General features: G+C 40.0%; 1 protein-coding gene across 2 annotated transcripts in view; it reads left to right on the forward strand.

Moving 5' to 3' along the window:
* The window catches only part of LOC140734265 (actin-binding protein WASF3-like), an 83,515-nt gene extending 63,090 nt beyond the window's left edge, over positions 1 to 20,425 (forward strand). For both annotated transcript variants that reach the window (XM_073057998.1, XM_073057997.1), the window contains 4 exons: positions 8,810 to 8,985; positions 14,581 to 14,835; positions 18,492 to 18,874; positions 19,571 to 20,425. In XM_073057998.1, the coding sequence (XP_072914099.1) occupies positions 8,810 to 8,985; positions 14,581 to 14,835; positions 18,492 to 18,874; positions 19,571 to 19,728 (972 nt within the window). In that variant the 3' untranslated portion in view covers positions 19,729 to 20,425. The remainder of the gene's footprint in view (positions 1 to 8,809; positions 8,986 to 14,580; positions 14,836 to 18,491; positions 18,875 to 19,570) is intronic.
* Positions 20,426 to 20,658: the final 233 nt, after the last annotated feature.

Here is a 20,658-nt window from a genome sequence, read left to right on the forward strand (position 1 = left end):
TGCAGGTACAGCAGGCAGTGAAGAAAGCTAATGGGATGTTGGCCTTCATAACAAGGGGAGTTGAGTATAGGAGCAAAGAGGTCCTTCTGCAGTTGTGCAGGTCCCTGGTGAGACCGCACCTGGAGTATTGTGTTCAGTTTTGGTCTCCAAATTTGAGGAAGGACATTCTTGCAATCAAAGGAGTGCAGCGTAGGTTCACAAGGTTAATTCCCGGGATGGCGGGACCGTCATATGTTGAAAGATTGGAGTGACTGGGCTTGTATACACTGCAATTTAGAAGGATGAGAGGGGATCTGATTGAAATATATAAGATTATTAAGGGATTGGACATGCTAGAGGCAGGAAACATGTTCTCGATGTTGGAGGAATCCAGAAACCAGAGGCTACAGTTTAAGAATAAGGGGTAGGCCATTTAGAACGGAGTTGAGGAAAAACTTTTTCACCCAGAGAGTTGTGGATCTGTGGAATGCTCTGCCTCAGAAGGCAGTGGAGGCCAGTTCTCTGGATGCTTTCAAGAAAGAGTTAGATAGAGCTCTTAAAGATTGCGGAGTCAAGGGATATGGGGAGAAGGCAGGAGCGGGGTACTGATTGTGGATGATCAGCCATGATCACAGTGAATGGCGGTGCTGGCTCAAAGGGCCGAATGGCCTACTCCTGCACCTATTGTCTATTGTAACAGATGTACAGTATTTTATAATATGTTTACAATGCTGTACACTGATTAAACCAAAGTAGAACAAATTTGCATCCTTTCCTTGTTAATATGGAAAAGCGTACGGGCAAATTGCTGTCTTCAGTAGTAAAATGGATTATTCTAATATATCGAGGATTTGCTAAGAAACAATGAGTTTAACAATAAGTTTAATTTGTGTATACCTAATTGCTAAGTAGGCATTATATTGTGAACCCAATATCAAAGACTCATAATGATTTAATTTACATCCAGAAATGAGGAATTTGTGGTCAACTCTATCATGCAGGAGTGGCGGATGTTCTTTAGTAGGAGACATCTGGTGATGCTTATTGCTTGGCTCCATCATATAGAAGCATTGGACAAGATTAACAGAAAGAAATGAAACAATAATACCACTGTTACTGGCAGAATCACAGATGGTGATGAAGAGGCGTAGAGCAGTTAGACTAGATGGTTGAGTGATGCTGTAACAACATTAGCTAGTTCAAGGAATTGATTGTGGATTTCAGGAAAGGGAAATTCGGAGAACAGCAGTGAAAGGGTGAGCAGGTTCACGTTCCTGACCATCAACATCTCTGTGGATCTATCTCGGACCCAACACATCAATGCAATCACAAATAAGGCACGTCAGCAGTTCTATTTCACTTTGAGTTTGTAGCTTTGATGTGCCACCAAAGACACATACAAATTTCTACAGATGTACAGTGGACAGCATTCTGAGTGGTTGCATCATGGCCTGGAATGGAGACTCCAATGTCTGGGATCACAAGACACTGCAGGGAGATGTAAATTCAGCTGGTTCCATCATGGGCACAATCCTCCCTACCTCAAGAACATCTTCAAGAGGCCAAGCCTCAAGTAGACGGCATCCATCCTTCAAGACCCTCACCATCTGGGACATGCTCTTAATGTGTTACTACCATCAGGGAGGAGGTATAGGAGCCTGAAGGTCCACACTCAGTGTTTTAAAAACAGCTTCTTCCCCTCTGTCGTCAGAGTTCTGATTGGTCCATGACAATACTTGTTTATCCATCTTTTGCACTACTTATTTATTTTTGTAACATTTAATGTCTTGTACTGCACTGCTGCTGCAAAACAACAAGTTTCACAACGTATGCCAGTGAACATAAACCTGATTCCGATTTAGAACAGGATTTGCTAAAGTATTTCCTGTCTTTGTAAGATGGTGTCTAACAACACTAGATTAAGGTCAGTGCAACAGGTACTGGCATTTTTTCAGAGTTTGGGGAAAATCAGACCGTTGCTTAAAGTGGGCAAAACACAAATGGACAAACCAGATAATTAAGAGCATTTACACTGGATTTCAAAATCTGAAGCCTGTTATTTCAGAATCTAGAAGTTAAAATATGCACTAGTTTTACTCATTGTTTCAAACCAAACCATTGATATATTAGAATAATCCACTTAATAGCATTACTTAGTAAAACTATGGAAACTGTTCAGTATATCTCTGATAGAGTGCGTTGCTACCCCAGCTTGTCTGCCTGGACATGGCAGCTTACCTTCATTAAATCTTTCCACCTAGACACCTAGGCAGCGGAAAGATAGGAAACTGTCCAATGCAGGTTTGATCTGTTGGATCCTGCATTAAAAAAAACAACGTTTCTTTTTGCATTGCACAGTATAGGAAAATGTATTTTCTGCCTTGACCTATTTTTTTCATTCAAATATATTGATTCATTAGGGTTTGATCCTGTGTAAAAGGTGAACATGATATTTTTTACATTGCCAAAAGTAAAATTCACAAAGCTCTGATGGCGAAAATTAAAGTTCTATCCTTGAAAAGGACAGTCTCAAATTGACTTCAATTGGTTTAACCAATGCCATCACAGTACTGATTGGCTTTAATGACCATGGAATAGAGAACAAGATCTACGTTAAGGGTTCCATTTTTTGAGTAAAGACCATGTATAGCAATTTAAAGGTATGGATAGATGCTCGCGGAGGCAAGATTGGATGCAGATGTGACGTCTCTTATAACTTGCTGGCACTAACATATTCAAGGTGAGTATGTGAATGGTATTCACTTACACAAAGCTCTGGATATTTATGTAAACAGACTTTTGCCACCTATTAAGTAAAATAAAAATAGATTTATTATCGAAGTACACATATGTTACCATATATTACCTTGAAATTCATTGCTGCAGTTACAAGAAAATAATTTCTGATAGAATTCATGGAAAATTATGCATAAATCAACTGAACCTATTAAAGCAGAATATACTAGAAGTGATACACTGCTACTAAATTCCTCCCCATTCCATGTGAGCCAGTTTATTCAGCAAATACCTTTTGTAATTGCATTTATTTCTCTGCAAATATAATAATCAAGATGTTACAACTAATACCCAAAAAAGAGCATTACTTATTGAACTACAAATTTTACATGTTACACCATTAAGAGCTTTGTTATGTTGTTTTGTTACCATTTTCTATGTAGGTGGCAATGACATTATAACTCATTGTATTAAACTAATGGTGAAACCACAAAGGTCATTTCAATGCAAGAGTTTCTCAACAAGGGTGCAAGGACAGATGGTGATTTAAAAAAAAAACCTCTCCATGACAGGTTTCAATAGGTACACTTAATGTAAGAGAAATGTATGCAATATACACCCTGAAATTCTTTTTCATCCGCAGAAAGAGGAGTGCCCCAAAGAATGAATGACAGTTAAATGTGAAAACCCCAAAGCCCCCCCACCGCAGCAACCCCTCCCATCCACAAACAGCAGCAATGCAACAATCCCCCCATCCCCCACCAGCTAAAAAAACACTCAAGCGTGCAGGTTTCATTTCTGTTGTAACTTTACCATTTAACATTGTCAATAAGTTTTCATGTTGTAAATAGCATTAATTAAAATCAATTTACAACCTTTATTAAATTAAAACTACTGAGCCTACCTTTAGCAAAATTAAATCGCATTTTGGCTTAAGCCAGTTATCTAACAGTAATTTATTATGTTTGCCTTATGAGTTTTTAACATTTATGAAAGAGAAGGAAAGAGATTAATTTTGAGAAAAATAAGCTAAACTTAACTACCTGTTGTTATTAAGAAAGCTGGCTAAGAATTCATTCTCTACTCAAAAGAGCACTGACAATTATTTTATATCTACAACTTACTGATCATGCTAATGTACAGTGAGCTGTAGTTATAATAATTTTTACATAGGGCTTTCCTGAGACCTGAAAATTATTTCAAGGATTCCTTCAGGGCAAAAAGGTTGTGAAAGGCTATTTTAATGTAGCCCTGGTGGGAAATATACACGTTAAGTTGAACCTTAGTTCAATGCCCTTAAACTTAGTTTCTGTTGAAGTTTAACAAGAATTCACTCAAAAACAGGCAGTAGTGAAACTAAATATCAGAGGAAATAGATCTAGTCAATTTTAATAGTTTGCCTACTCATTTCTTAACAAATGGTTAGTGTCAGAACCATCCATTTAGAGCCCAGCTTATGATTCACCACTTGGACAAGCTAGTGGAGGTTAGAATCACCAACTGACCTGCAGTCAAGACAGCTACTGATAGTTAAAGTAGTCATAATGGATAACTGTAATTGATGAAGCAAAACTACAGTTCTATCTTTAAGAAAATTATGAATGATCACAGTTTATGAAGCTACCTTGCAAGATCTTTTGGGTACAGTGACGTCCCATGTGCAAAAGAAGCAAAAATGTGTGCATGTTCATAAGCTTGTGTGTGAAGACAGGGGTCTCCTGAGATTTTGAATTTCTTTTAATAGATTTGATAGTTGGAATAGTGCCTTTGCCCGCTGCTGGTTGATTTTCATTGCAATTGACGGATGCAGCCAGGAGTTGTTCACTGAGCTGTAACAGGAGTACATCCAATTAACAAGCCAAATGGAAATAGACTGGGTAATTTGAGAAAGGCTTTACACAAGGGGAATGGGATTAAGCAAAGAGCAGGGAGACAAGTGGATCCAAGTTCTATACAGTAAATTAGTTGTTTTTTTAGAAAATGAAGGTAGTCTCATTGATATTGTCCGCTGAGAAGTAATGTTTATAATAGGTAGTGATATTTATCAGTAATCATTAGAAATGGGAGATTCACAACTTGATCTTTATATAACTTAAGCTGAGCACTCCAAGCCTGTGGTTTGTCGATTTTATAACCAGAGGCTAAGCTTAGATTCTTCCAAAACTTTAAATTCTGTTTTTCAATATATACTGTGCATGTGTATATGTGGGTGTACATGTGTGTACACATGTCTGGACTCTCTGACGGTGGTGTCTGAAAAGAGGATGCTGTCCAAGTTGTATGCCATCTTGGACAATGTCTCCCGTCCACTCCATAATGTACTGGTTAGGCACAGAAGTACATTCAGCCACAGACTCATTCCACCGAGATGTAACACTGAATGTCATAGGAAGTCATTCCTGCCTGTGGCCATCAAAATTTACAACTCCTCCCTCGGAGTGTCAGACACCATGAGCCAATAGGCTGGTCCTGGTCTTATTTCCACTTGGCATGATTAACTTATTATTATTTAATTATTTATGGTTTTATATTGCTATATTTCTACAGTATTCTTGGTTGGTGCGGCTGTAACGAAACCCAATTTCCCTCGGGATCAATAAAGTATGTCTGTCTGTCTGTGTATATAGATGTACGTAGTTGCACAAAATTGTAGTCCAATTGAATTATTTTGTATATCTCCATTAAATACTCAACAATATCACTATCAACAGATATCAATGATATTTGGAACAACTTTTTAAAAAATCACAAAATAATCACACATTCAAAGGTAAGCTTAGGTTTTTAATTGTTTGTCCCATTCTCCACCACTTCCTCTTCTATTTGCCCATGATATATCCAGACTGTTTGAACATACTTTCCTATTATAAATATTTCCTCATAATTCCTCTGGTCAGTTTAGAGGTCTTCTCAAACACTGAATCTGAAATACAACTCGATGCCTATAAATTTCCATTGGTTGCACAGTTTATTTCAACACTGCTTCGTTGAATGAATCAATAAGGGCTCAGAGCTGGGCATTTAAGTACATGTAAATGCAAGCATTGACCACATATTGTAATTTCACTACAGGGGTTTAGGTGATCATGCTTTTTGGAGTGCAGTTGAATAGTTTTGCATTAATTCTGAAGATTAGCTCCTGTCTTTAGGGAAGGCTTCTGGAGGTGATTTGCAGGATTATAGCAAAAATGACCGAGAAGTTTTAGGGCAATGATGCAGCCTTGTTTATTGCTGGTCTTCACTGAGATTAGTTTTATTTTAGACTTGTTAATTAGGATCATGGCTTGTCTACTGTCCATTACACAAATGTAAGATGCAGATGAATTCAAGTGGCATCTGATGAAATTAGTCTAAAAAAAAGTGCTGCTAGTTGAAAGGTCTGATCCTTGAAATTGTGGGCAATCATCTCTCCTGAAGGTGGATATCAGTGATGAAATCCATCATTGCTTTCAGTAAGCTAGCAGAACTTCTGATTGGTTGAGGAAAAGGGTGCGTGAAAAGCTAGACCCCATGCCAATCAAAATACTAATGGTTTGTTGGGCAGCTGTGATCTCTGCCACTCTGTGTACTTCCGAGATCTGGACTACCTCCAGTAGACACCCCACAAAGCTCAAAAAAGATACTGTGATCCTGTCTCCAAATTCATTGGAAGACTAAACAAGCCAACATCTTTCCTTTCCCAGGGCAACCTCACCAGCATTGAATCTCATGTTCCGGTCAGTTGGCCATGTTAGACCAGTCTTGACATTCATATGTGTGTGTTGCTTGTCAATCGTGTGTCCAACACTAGGTTATTAAACCATTTTTCACTTCTAATCTTTGTCAATGGGAGAGATCTCAAAGATGTGCTTAAAGCTGCCTTGGAAAACATAAATCAAGAGAGTCATGCTGTATGACTGTTCCAAGTGGGGAAAGGGAATTTGGGATAATATTGAGAATCTCATCAGTGTTGGAAAGATGATAGTGACATAAACCCTCATAGTGTTTATAAAGTGTTTGGATGTCTGCTTTATCTGCTTTAACTAACAACATATGGAGAAAATTTGGGAAAGAAATATAAGCTTAATTTCCACCTGGCTGGAGAAAATGTGTTGAAAGCCAACCTATAAAACTCTATAATTGATTGCCAGCATTGTATCAGTGTGGTCCACCGGCCTTTTTCAAAATAGATTTTTGTGAATTTTAGACTTAATTTAATTCCAGAGACAAAAACATTGTGTGAAAGACTTGCCTTGATTTCATTTACACGCCTTGATTTATTCAAACTGATACTTTTCAAACACAAAGTTTAAAACTATTTTAAAATTGTCTTCAGTCATTGATGCCCTGTCCTCCTGTGTTTTTATTTGTAAACTGTACCCTCCTGATCTACGTATTGTTTCCACTCCGTCAATGCTTCTTTGCTAGTCTCAGGAGCTGAAGTGCAGTTTTATCTCCACGTTTAGTTCTGCGATGTTGAGATCAATGATGAATTGATCATATTGACTGCCTGGCCAGGTCAGCTTTCCAACCTAGACCAGGGATTTAACCTGAGACCTCCTTTTAAGGATTAGCTTTTCAAAGACATTGTGCTTTATTTCATATGAATGGTCCCTAGATTGTGGCTGATTCATCCCAAACTGAAATTGGTTCGTTTATCCAGTCAGTAATACAAATGGATTTATCAATTCCATTGTAACTGTACGGAGAAGAAGGACTGTAATATTGAAGAATGTACTCAGTGGCTGCTTTATAAGGTACACCTGTACACCAGCTCATTAATGGAAATATCTAATCAGCAAATAATGTGGCGGCAACACCATACATAAAAAAATGTAGACTTGATTAAGAGGTTCAGACCAAATAGCCGAATGGGGAAGAGATGTGATCTAAGTGACTTGACAGTGGAAGGATTGTTGGTGCCAGATGGCGTGGTTTGAGTGTTTCAGAAACTGCTGATCTCTGGGATTTTCATACCGAAGTCTCTAGAATTTACAGAGAATGGTGCAAAAGACAAAAAAACACCTGGTAAGTGGCCATTCTTGTTAATGAGTGGCTTTTTGAATGAGAGGTCAGAGGAGAATGGCCAGACTAGTTCAAGCTGACAGGAAGGCAGCAGTAACTCAAATAATCATGCATTACAACAGCATCTCTGAGCACACAGCACATTGGACCTAGGAGTGGATGGGCTACAGCAGCAGAAAACCATGATTGTGCAGTCAGTGGCACCTTATAGTTACAGGAGGTACCTAATAAATGGGCCACTGAGTGTATATTCAATTCTTGGAGGCTGTGTCTGGATTGATGCAGGAATCACAGTATGGAGAAACTTGCTGGTATTTGAAAAGAGTTTTGATCTGTATACTCAAGTGACTAATGCCCTAATAGCTGCTAATTTGAGAGTATTTATTGTAAATCAGGAATTGTAAGACTGGAAATGATCTTCAGTGGAAAGTTACTTACCGAAAACAACTGGCAGCCTATTCAGCCTTGTCTGTGCATGGGAAAAATTGACTAATGAGAGATGCAAGTACAATGAATGTGTAGTGAGAGCAAAAATAAACCTGAATGGAGAAGAAAAATCAACCTTCACAAGAGTCTGCTGCCAGAGTCATTTCTTCAGAGTGGTTGGTTGTTAGTATTCCTATTCATATTCTGTCAACCTAGCTCCACAAAGAGAAACATTTGCCCGATGACTGTTCACTAGACAAACAGCAGTAATGTGCAAGTTGACAGTTTGTAGTATCGCCACCTGCAGTACAGGAGTACAGCATGCAAACTTAAGTGGCTTGGCCATCTTTGTGCAGTAGATACTGCATCGTCAAACACACTTTTACCAGAATTAATCACTGTTTGTTGCAAATAGGACAAAGAATGTGTGTCAAATTCCTTATGAACCTAAAGGCAATACCTAGATGCTGAATAAATATAGGAGCGTCTTCTGCTTCTTCTCCTGGCTGTATTCATCCTTAAAATTTTCTTTACATGTTGGAAGCATTGAAGTCTCTCTCCATCCACCTCCCGCCATTTGTCTCCTCAACTGCGAAATGTCGTTCCGGCCGTGCAAGTATCTCTGAAACATTTCTCCCCCGCTTCTCCTCCCCTCTCCCTTTAGGAACAGAAACTGGTGGAAGATGCCACTCGCGAGGTGAAGAAAGTCCGCAAAGCGAGGACCAGGCGGCCAGAGTGGGACGTGATGGGACGCGATAAAGAATTCAGAGCTGACCACCGGTTCTCTCCATCACCATACCATGCTGCATCTTCTGAAGGATCTGTGTCACCAGACACCAGGTACAGTTTACCAACACACAGCAAGGACCCTGTTGTCGTTGGATTTGGTCTAGTAACATTTTACAGCAATTTTCGTAACTCAGTTAACTATTTACACTGTAAGATGTGATATATCACAATATAATTGTCTAGTAAATATTTACTATGTTTACTTTCATCAGCAATTTTGTTAACTAGCCAATATTTTCTGAACCTAAGCCATTTATTTGAATTAGAAATAGTGATAATCCTAATTGAATCAGCTCCCATCACTCATAACTCCCAGTGTTAACTTCTCAGTGAGTAATTAATATTTCTTTGACACTGTTATTATTTTTACAAGATTTCCGTAGCTTTTAAACTTAACTAATTATCATTTTGGTTAACACACACAAAATGCTGGAGGAACTCTGCGGGTCAGGCAGCATCTATGGAGAAGAATAAACAGCTGATGTTTTGGGTTGAGACTCTAGGTGTGGAAGGGAAGGTGGCAGAAGCCAGAGTAATAAGGGGAGGAGTACAAGCTGGCAGGTAAAGGGGGAGATAGGAGGATGGGGGAAGGGGGATGAAGTGTGAAGCTGGGAAGTAATGGGAGGAAGAGATAAAGGGCTGAAAAAGAAGGAATCTGATAGGAGAGGAGAGTGGACCTTGGGAGAAAGGGAAGGAGGAGGAGCACCAGAGGGAGGCGACAGGTACAGTAGGTGAAGAGAAGAGAAGGCATTAAAATAGGAGTCTGAATGGGGAATGGAAAAAGGAGGAGGATGATGGGAAGACATTTTCAGAAGTTAGAGAAATCGATATTCGTGCTCTGATATTGGAGGCTACCCAAATGGATTGTGAGGTGTCACTCCTCCAACCTGAGAGTAGGCTCATGGAGGAGGCCATGGACCAAAATGTCAGAATAGGAATGGGAAGTGGGACTGAGGTGGGTGGCCACCGGGAAAATCCTGCCTATTGTGGCGGACAGATCAAAAAACCTTTTGAAGTAGAGGTACACTAAGTCACTGCACTGACTATAGTCATTTTGAATTGTCACCTCCTCGCAATAGTTCAATAGCTTCATGTAGGCAATGGGGTCACAGGTAAGCTAATAAACTAGAGAGGAATCAGAATCAGCAGCAGGATTGATATCACCGGCATATGTCGTGAAATTCTCTAACTTTACAGCAGCAGTACAATGAAGTACATGATAAGAGGAAAAAATGAATTACAGTATGTATTTGTCTATTAAATAGTTAAGTTTAAAAAAAGTAGTGCAAAACCATCGGAAATAGAGAAGTAGTGAGTGTTCATGAGTTCAATGTCCACTTAGAAATTGGATGGCAGAGGGGACGACGCTGTTCCTGGATCACTGAGTGTGTGTCTTCAGGCGTCTGTACCTCTTTCCCAATAGTGACAATGACAAGAGGACATGTCTTGTGTGATGTGGTCTTTAATGATGGAGGCTGCCTTCCAAGACAACACTCCTTGAAGATGTCTTGGATACTACATGATGGATCTGACTAAGTTTACAAGTTTCTGTAACGTACTTCAAACTTGTGCACTAGCCCTCCCCCCTCCCATGCAGAAGATTTACAAAGACAAAGGAAATTAGTGAAAGGCTTTTTTGTTGGGAAGAATGATTCCTTGCATAAATATAGATGTACACATCCTATAGTTATGTACTGTAGCTCTCAAGTCCTATGATATCTATTTGGTGACAGCAGTAGTTAGAAATTTAAATTGTTTCCCATATAAATACATTTTTGGTAAAAAAAACTCGGATTTATCTGGGCAGGTAGAGCTCAGACATATGACATAGGAGTAGAATTTGGCCATTCACCCCATCGAGTCTGCTCTGCCATACCATCATGGCTGACTTATTATCCCTCTCAATCCCATTATCTTGCCTTCTCCCTGTAACCTTTGAGACCCTGACTAATCAAGAACTCATCAGCCTTTGCTTTAAATACATCTGATGAGTTGGCCTCCAGAACTGCCAGTGTGAATAAATTCCACAGATTCAGCACCCTCTGGCTAAAGAAATTCCTCCTTGTCTGTGTTTTAAAGGAACATCCTTGTATTCTGAGGCTGTGTCCTCTGGTCGTTGATGTCCACTCTATCTAAGCCTTTCAATATTTGACAGGTTTCAATGAGGTTCCCCCCTCCCCACCCAGTCTTTTAATGGCTCTGGGTGAGTACAGGCTCAGAGCCTTTAAACGCTCCTCATATATTAACCCTTCTAAACCTTCTCCAATGATAGCACATTTTTTCTCAGATATAGGGCCCAAAACTGTTCACAGTACTCGGCAAGTGCGGTCTGACCAATGCATTATAAAGCCTCAGCATTACATCCTTAACCTTTAAGGTTAGTGGTCTAAGAATTAGGAAGGATTGAGGAATTTTCTTACACAGAGGGTGAAAACATTGAGATGAACATTTCAAATTTATTGCTACAGAAGGCTACAGAGATAGTGCTAGAAAATTGGATTAAGGTGATGAAGAACTTGGCAACTGGCATGAACATGCTTGGCCAAAGAGTCTGTTTCTCTGCTGTATGATACTATGACTAATACCAGATCTACTATTCTGCATGGTTAATTGGCAAATAATTTGATTTCAAGATCAGTCCCAGAAGATTCAAAGTTGTGCTCAAAGCTTCTCTGAAAGATATACTACTCTGCATCCCAATTATTCCTATGAATCTCTGGCAGAGTGAAAGAGGTGAATTCAGGATAAGACCACAAGACATGGGAGCAGAATTGGGCTATTCAGCCTATTGAGTCTACTTTGCCATTCCATCATGGCTGATTTATTACATTTCTCAACCCCATTATCCTGCCTTCTCCCTTTAACCTTTGACACTCTGACTAATCAAGAATCTGTCAACCTCCGATTTAAGTATATCCAATGACTTTGCCGCCACAGCTGTCTGTGGCAATAAATTCCACAGATTCAAGCCCACTGTCTAAAGAAATTCCTTTCTATCTCTGTTCTAAATGGACATCCCTCTTTTCTGAGGCTGTGCTCTCTAGTCGTAGACTACCCCACTATAGGAAATATCTTCACACCCAGTCTATTTTGACCTTTCAATCTTCAAAAGGTTTCAATGAAATTCCTCTTCATTCTTCTAAACTCCAGCAAGTACAGACCCAGAGCTATCAAATGCTCCTCATATGTTAACCCTTTCACTTCCTCACATCATCTTGATTTTTCATGCATGGTATTAAAATACTATTTTAAAGAGGGGTTGAAGTCAAGACGTCTATGTTTCAATAACTTGAAATAAATATATATAATTCCTATAATTGAAAATGAGAACAATTGAAAGAGATAGAAAATTAAAATCTGGGGATATAAAAGTGAATTAGTAGAAACCATCATTTAAATAAACTTAGTACCTGGCTACGTATTTTGCCTTTAACACTACAAGGAGCATCAGGCCAGTCAGAAAGATGAATGGAATTTGGAAAATTATTGATATATCTTGAGATTTAAGGAGATTTCTGCATGACGTTCTTGCTTAACATTTTCCCACTCCCATACTTAATGATTGCCCACAGTAGATTTGTATATTAGGAATTCACTGTGCCTATTTTGATGGATTAAATGGATTAAATGGATTAAATTTGTGAAAGGCTCAAAATCAGATCTTTCAACTTTGACAAAGGCAAAATTCGCCCTGAGGTTTTCAGCATTTGTTTAGGGAAAATTGCTTTTGTGTGATGAATGGTTCTCCAGAGACGTGCATGATGAAATGTGTTGCTACACTGATGTTATATCTGCTGGGATAGAACAATCCTTGGAGTTCCAAGGAAAGAGAAACAAAATGATCATGATAACATAGCTACAGTTGAGTATTGGTGTAAAGCAGAGGAAGTCTGCCTAGACGAAGGAACAAAAACTAAAGATGAAGACATTGGTTAGACGTCAAAACAGTATGAAGGACTGAACAGAATGGCAATAGTTCAACACAATAGGTCTTCACAGATGAGAAATCATCTCCATGATTATTTAACTTTACAGTTGAGGATGATTTCAAAGGTGTCATATGGTATTAGCATTTAAACATAACTCCTAACCATCTGTTATCAAAGTTCAGTGGTAGTGGGAGGTTGTGCTGATGTGAACCACCAGTGATGATGCTCATCCCACACTTAATTGGGATACATCGGGACCAGTATGTATTGGCCAAGTAAGCGCTGCCCCAATTAGTTGAAGTTTCATGGCGAACTATCATTTAACTGAGTAATAAATTATGTTTTTAAAAGAAATTCAGAACAAATTAGAACACTTCCTAATCTACTGGTCTGTTATATCTGATGTTGACAGGAAACCTGTGCGGGAGTGGAAAAGCTATTGCTACACTAGTGCATTTACACTCTCGCGACAGTCCGGGTCCAGTGGTACAAGTAGTCATCACAACTGAGCCTTCTGAGGTTGCAGTGGATAACCATGACCTCATCGTGCCCTTTGCCCTCCCCGAAACGTTGCTGAACCGCTTGCTGGCTGTTGGATCTCACTGTAGATCTCATTTGCCCAGTCTGCCGGAGCTGTCTTTGCATGCTAGGACAGGCATGTCCCTAATCAGGGTTTAAGACCTGCTGGCTACCCTCCACTGCTTTAGCCCACTATCGGAGTGGTGTACTGGGGTGTGGCTGCTGTCACATGCAACAGTTGAGAGCCGAGTATCTGGTGGGGAATAAAGATAACATTCAAAATGATTGTCGATATCTTCAAATTCTTTGTAGTTTCTAACTTGTTGATGTAGTGAAATCATTTCATTTTCACTTCTGGCTGTTTCTGGCATTTCCAAGCCTGAATGCTTGAAGCTGTTGTGAACAAAACAGTTCTGAATTGTCTTACTGCTTATTCCTTGCCAACTTCCATTGACAAAGATCACTGCTTTTTGAACCCAAACACAGACACCTGATGCTATTTAAAAACTGTTTGCGCTAAGCATGGCGTAGTGTCTAACAGCCACAGAAGCACATGTGACTGACGATAGTTAGAAACTGTTCGGCAACAGTCCGCTGTCCCAGTTAAACAGCAGAATGTCCCAAGTAAACAAAGGGAATTCCAGCTATTTTCTCAGTTAGCTTTTGTTCTTTGAAAGTTGTCTCAAATAAGCAGCTGTCTCAATTAACCAATGGTCCAATTAACTGGAATGCACTGTATACATATAAAATTTATTGAGATCATAGCTCGGACTATTGAAGATCATTTAAACTGCTCAGTTTGAATCTGGCTATTTCTACTTGTAATTGTAGTGCTCTTAATGCCCCTGGTTCTGGATTCTAACCTTTGAACTTGCGAGTACATAGAGATAGAAATCTCAGCACATTACAGGCCCTTCAGCCCATAATGTTGTGCGGAGCATGGAACCTCCTCTAGAAACTAAACACAATGTGATCAAATCAACGTTTCAGTCCTGACGAATGCTGCCCAACCTGCTGAGTTCATCCAGCTTTTGTACGTGTTGACTTCTCTAGAAGCGGCCTAGAATTACCCTACTGCATTGCCATCTGTTTTTCTAAGAAGAACAGGATGCGTTGTTAAAGAAGTTAAGAAAAGAAGCTCTCTTAATCTTCAGTTATTTTTAAATTATTTAACATTTTCTTGGATTTTTCTTGACAGGTCTTATGTATCTGATGTTGGAGAACTTTCTTATCCTGCTAGTCCAAATCATCCTGTTCAACAGTCTGCAGTTTCTTATGTACCTGACAATAAGGAGCTGTTAACTGCTGTAACCCAGGCACAGGATCGTGCATACAGATTACCAGCCACAAATATTCGGCAAACCTCACTTACTAGAGCTCAGCAACCACACCTGATACAACCTGCTGAAGCCATCCTGAATGGGCCTAGACCCCAACTTTTAAAAGACTACAGGTAATCAAGACAATACTTACTACTGAAGTATGAGAATGAATATGAGAGTAAATAGTTGAAACTGATGGCGAAGGAATGAGAATCTTGAATTGAATTGAATTGACTTTATTACTTACATCCTTCATATACATGAGGAGTAAAAATCTTTATGCTATGTCTCTGTCTAAATGTGCAATTATAGCAATTTATAATAAATAGTATGTACAACAGCACAGTCAATATAACATTGAAATGCAGTTTTGTCAGCATGACTTAAGCAGTCTGATGGCCTGGTGGAAGAAGCTGTCCCGGAGCCTGTTGGTCCTTGCATTTATACTGTGGTGCCATTTCCCAGATGGTGGCAGCTGGAACAGTTGTGGTTGTGATAACTCAGGTCTCCAATGATCCTTTGGGCCCTTTTTACACACCTGTCTTTGCAAATGTCCTGTATCATGGGAAGTTCACATCTACAGATGCGCTGGGCTGTCCGCACCACTCTCTGCAGAGTCCTGCAATTCAGGGAAGTGCAGTTCCCATACCAGGCAGAGATGCAGCCAGTCAGGATGCTCTCAATTGTGCCCCTGTAGAAAATTCTTAGAATCTTCTGATGCTGAGTTCATATTTTTTCAATGAAAGTGTGTCTCTTTGAATCAGGCCAGTTGCTTTATGCTATTTAGCACGTCTGGTTGTTGAGTTGGTGATGGTAAGATTAGATTCTGTTGCCTAAGAAATGTGTTGCTTGCATTAACAACCAACACAGTCCAAGGATGTGCTGGGGGCCGCTGGCAAGTTTTGCCATACTCCTGGCGACAGCATAGCATGTCCGCAACTTACGAGCCCAAACCTGTAACTGGAATGCACACTAGGGAGAATGTATTTGGGTCAGACTGAGAAACCCGATTGACTTGTAAATTTGGAAATTCATGCAGCTCTTCTTTACGCTATGATTATACATATGTTGTAGCCCGGGGAAAAGTACACACTCGAGACAACAACTACTTTTTCGGGTTTTAATTCCTTTATCTGTTTTAGATGTTTAAGTGCCCGAAGAGGGTCTTAAAACAAAACGAATGACTTTACAATCGGGTCCTTCTGTTACAATCTCCGTTTAACCTTTGATCCACACACTTGTGTCTCGACCAACTGCGTATGCAGTATAAAAATACAGAGAAAATCGTACAAAACTAATACAGTACTAATACGGTAGTTGCAATTCCGAAGGAACACAATACAAACAGCATTAGAATCCCCCCAACCCTGTACCTTATACATAGCAGCAAAAAATGTACGCAAATACATCTCATCTAAGAAGTCTACTGCTTTTTAGTACACACATGCTGAACACCCGAATGGGGACTAAACATTCACATTACGCGGTTACATGCACAATCAGTCATGATACAATAAAGTTAGACAAAAGGTACACTTTGGCACAACTTTTACAAGATATTGCCTGGTAGTTAAATTACAGGAAGACTGACCTACTTGGCTGGTGAGGAACTTTGCAAGCCATGCTATCCAGCGCCGAGTTCTTTACTCGTGAAAGTCTAAAGCATCCACATGTAAAACATGTCAAATTACCGATATTCTCGATTCATTAACAAGCATAAACGAATTCACATGGATATGGTAAACTAATGCTCACCTTTCCTCACCATGCCTAGCATCTCTGGGAGGAACTTGATTCCAACGCCCCACCAACTTTGGCAGCAGAAAACAAAATGGTCTCCCCACTATCCCGCGCATGCGTAATGATGTCACCACCTCCACTTAAAGGCACAGGCAGCTATTCTAGCATTACCAGGATGAATGCCTGAGCAAACTTTTTAACGATAATGAATAGCATTCGATGGTCACCCGGTTACGCATAGAACATTGGGTGTTCAACATTTTGGATTCTAGATGGCTTCTTTGGTATGAGATAAACATTTATTGAACTTGAAGAATGATGCCCACCATTTTGATACAGGCCAAAATAAATTTCCCAAGTCCAGATGCAAAGAACAGGGTCACTGCAGCCATTATGTCCATTGTAAATATTCCCCCTGCCCCGGCTTCCTATTGACAGATACATACTCCCGTTGTTATAAAATGGAAGTCTACTTCAAAGTACTTCTGCTCAAAATGGAAAAATGAACAGTTATAATTCTCTCTCCTTCATCCCACATATGCTCTTTCCCCTTCAGCCATCCCACCTTCCTCACTCACTTCCTCACTGTTTTGTTCTGAGCACGGTACTGCCTTTTCTTCTCTGCAGTCTATCAGTTCCATAAAAACGAAGAGTAGAGCATAATTATACCACTTAGGCACTTGTGTGGAGCTGAGCTTCGAGATTCCACTTTGTTAGCTTCTGAGCTGTCTTGTCACTATCATATACAGTACATTAATCACATAAACTGTCTCTTTTTATATATCCCTCAAACCATATTTTTTTCGCCAAGTTTGTCTCTGAATGCGCTTATGCTGTTTTGTTTCAGTAATCTTTTCTGCTTGCATTCCATTTTTAAGGCAATACTGAATGAAACATCATTTTTGAAGTTCAATTCTCTTAAAAATCTTATCTGTGATCTAATGTAGTTCAGGCAGAGCAACCAAACAATCACAATAAGACAAATGATCTTTTCTTCGGTGGTAAATATATATGGTTCTTCAGGTTTTTTGCAATCCCTTCGTTTCAGTGGAAGATAATTGAGTGTGATTAAAACTTTTTCCAATTTAGATTGAAAATAATGTAATTTCAAATGTAGTTTTGAATCAGCAGTATTTTGTGCCATGGATACAAAGAAAATGGAAAACTGAAATATTGAAATATCCACTTTATTCCTTCCACTGATTTCTTAAAAATATTACCTCTCTAACCTGCTGCTTGATACTTAGCTATTAAGTGATTTATTTGAAGGCAGAATGCAGGGCTAATGGTAGGATTCATACCAGTGTGGAGGATCAGAGGGGTCTTGGCATCCATGTCCATAGATCCCTCGAAGCAGCTGTGCAAGTTGATACGGTTGTTAAGAATGTATATGGTGTGATGGCCTTCATTAGTCACGGGTTTGAGTACAGGAGCCGTGAAGTAATGTTTGCAAGTCTATAAAATCCTGGTTAGATCTTACTTGGAATACTCTGTTCTGTTTTGGTCACCTAATTATATGAAGGATATGGAAGCTTTAGAGATAGTGCAGAGGAGATGCTGTCTGGGTTAGAGAGCACCTTGTGAGAATAGACTGACCGAGCTTGGGGTTTTCTCTCTGGAGCGAGGGAGGATGAGCAAAGGAGGAGACTTGATATAGTTGGACAAGATAAGCGGCATAAATTGAGTGGATAGCCAGAGGCTTTTTCCCAGAGTGGAGATGGTTAATACACAGGAAAATAATGTTAAAGTGCTTGGAGGAAAGTACAAGAGGAATGTCGGAGGTATGTTTTTTTTAATATACAAAGAGTGACAAGTGCCTGGAATTCACTGCCCAGGGTACTGATAGAGACAGATACATTAAGGGTTTTTAAGAAGGCACAGGGATGATGGAAAACTGGGAGGCTATGTGGGAGGGAAGGATTAAATTGATCTTAGAACACTTTATAAAGTCAGCACAACATCATGGGTTGAAGGGCCTGTGCTGTGTTGTAATGTTGTATGTTCTAGGTATGTGTGAACTAATATTAAGCTCTTTTTTTTTTTACAGTGCACAACCAGTGCAGTTGGCAGAGTACTACACACCACCTGTCCCTGCTCCTCCACCTCCACCCCCTCCCCTCATTCCTTCAGCCCAAACTGCATTTGACAGTCCAATCTCCGCACCTCCCCCACTCGCACTCGGATCAGCGGTGGCTGCAGGCCGCACATACACCCCTTCACCTCCTCCGCCGGCGCCTCCGTTGTCTTACACCCCACCTCCTCCTGGCCCTCCCGCTGCGCCGCCTCCCCCTCCACCTGGGCCGCCCCTGTTGGTCCCATCTCCCTTGCACACTGCCTCGCCGCCATCTGCGACTGAAATAAAGAAAGCCCAAGCAACTCTCATGCCCATCAGCGATGCTCGGAGTGACCTGCTTGCTGCCATTCGAAGAGGTGAGTTGCATTTTGTCAAACTAAACAAAAATCGAGGTAAACTAAATGGCACCTGATCTCTAGAGTATGTTGGAAAAAGTTCCATCAGAGCTTTTTCTGTTCTGATATACCTAGTGGTTATACTAAACCCCATGCAGTTCAAAGTGCTTGAATCTGGAAAACCTTGAATTAACACAGATTTAAAAGCTAGGTGTTACTGTATGTTGGTAGTTCAGCCTATTTCTAGCATTCACTTTACAAAATGTCCACACGGTCTCTTGGTAATATATACCGAGTATCTTAAAGTGGAATAGTTTCACTGCATGATACATCACCAGCATAACCCTGTTGCAGTGGTGAATACAAGTTTGAGTCCCTGTCGCTGTGAGTCACTTATTTAAGTTAACTGGAGTAAAGCAGCTATCACTTCTTGCACACAAAGGGAAAGCACAGTTCTGGGCCAAGACCATTCATCAGTCCTGAACTGTTGAGTCCCTCCAGCATTTTGAGCGTGTTGCTCTGATTTTTTCAGCATCTTTTGCTTATAACCTGAAGCTTCAACTCCAGAGAAGCCAAAAATACCTTCTCTAATGTTGCCTTATAATATAATTCTGGAATCATCTTCATTTGAATCAGATAATGCCAATAAGTTTTCTGAAAACTGCAAACAAGGAAGTTATCAGGAGGAACCTTGTAACCGGGGCTTGTGTATTGCAGGAATTCAGCTTCGAAAAGTCCAAGAACAACGAGAGCAAGAAGCCAAAAAGGAACCCGTTGGAAACGATGTGGCGACCATATTATCTCGCAGAATTGCGGTAGAGTACAGTGAGTCTGACGATGACTCAGAACTGGATGAGAATGAGTGGTCTGATTAAGATATTTGAGTCGTGTTACTCGGAGTGACCCAGCCTTAGGGTTTTCGGCTTTGTTTTTCAACAGGTGGGGTGCAGGTACATTTACGCACTTTAGGTTAATGTACATCTGTAACCACACCCAAGTAAAGCACACATAAAAATGTAAAATAAATTACATTGTTCATTGGCCTGCCTCTGGTGTAAAATGCCAAATGTTTTTTTATAAGCATGGCTTCTGTACATTTTGATGATTTAGAATGTGCTTTTGTGAACACTTATATGGATTGTATATTTCCAATGACATTCAGAGTATTTAAACAAATGTCTACATCTAATCACTGGCAGAAGTCTGAATTTAGGTACTTTTATTTGTTAAACAATTTCCATTTAATACCAAAAAAATGAAATTCCCCCTATTATGTGCATACACTAGATTTTGGCTGCCCATATTTGCCTCCTCAGAAAGAAAATTATAAACCCAAAGGAAATTTTACTGTTGTTTTATAGTATAAATGACAAATATTAGAGTTCCTGTTTTATAAATTGATATTGCCTTGAACCTGCTGGCATTAATTGATAGTAAAAAAAACAGATGTCTGGAAAAGCTCATCAGGTTGAGCAGCATCGGTGGGGGTGGGGGGAAGGAATTCTCAATTCTTGGATGGAGACCCTGCTTCAGAACTGAGAGCGGAGAGGGAGGGTGGCCAGTATGAAAAGGAAAGCAGGAGGGGTGAAACGGGGGGGTGGGGCGGCCAGGTGATAGGGGGACTGAGGAGAAGGAAAGTGATGATGGGCAGAGGGAGCCACATGTGGGTGGGGAGAATGCAGGAGCTGGGGTACAGAAACAATTGGGTAATCAGTGGAAACAAAGAAACAAAAAGGTGGATGGAGGAATGGGTGAAAGTGGAGCAAGAGGCTGGGAAAGAAAGGTTACAAGTGTTGAAGTCTGAT

Source organism: Hemitrygon akajei, chromosome 10 (assembly GCF_048418815.1).
Source record: "Hemitrygon akajei chromosome 10, sHemAka1.3, whole genome shotgun sequence".
NCBI classification, from domain to species: Eukaryota; Metazoa; Chordata; class Chondrichthyes; order Myliobatiformes; family Dasyatidae; genus Hemitrygon; species Hemitrygon akajei.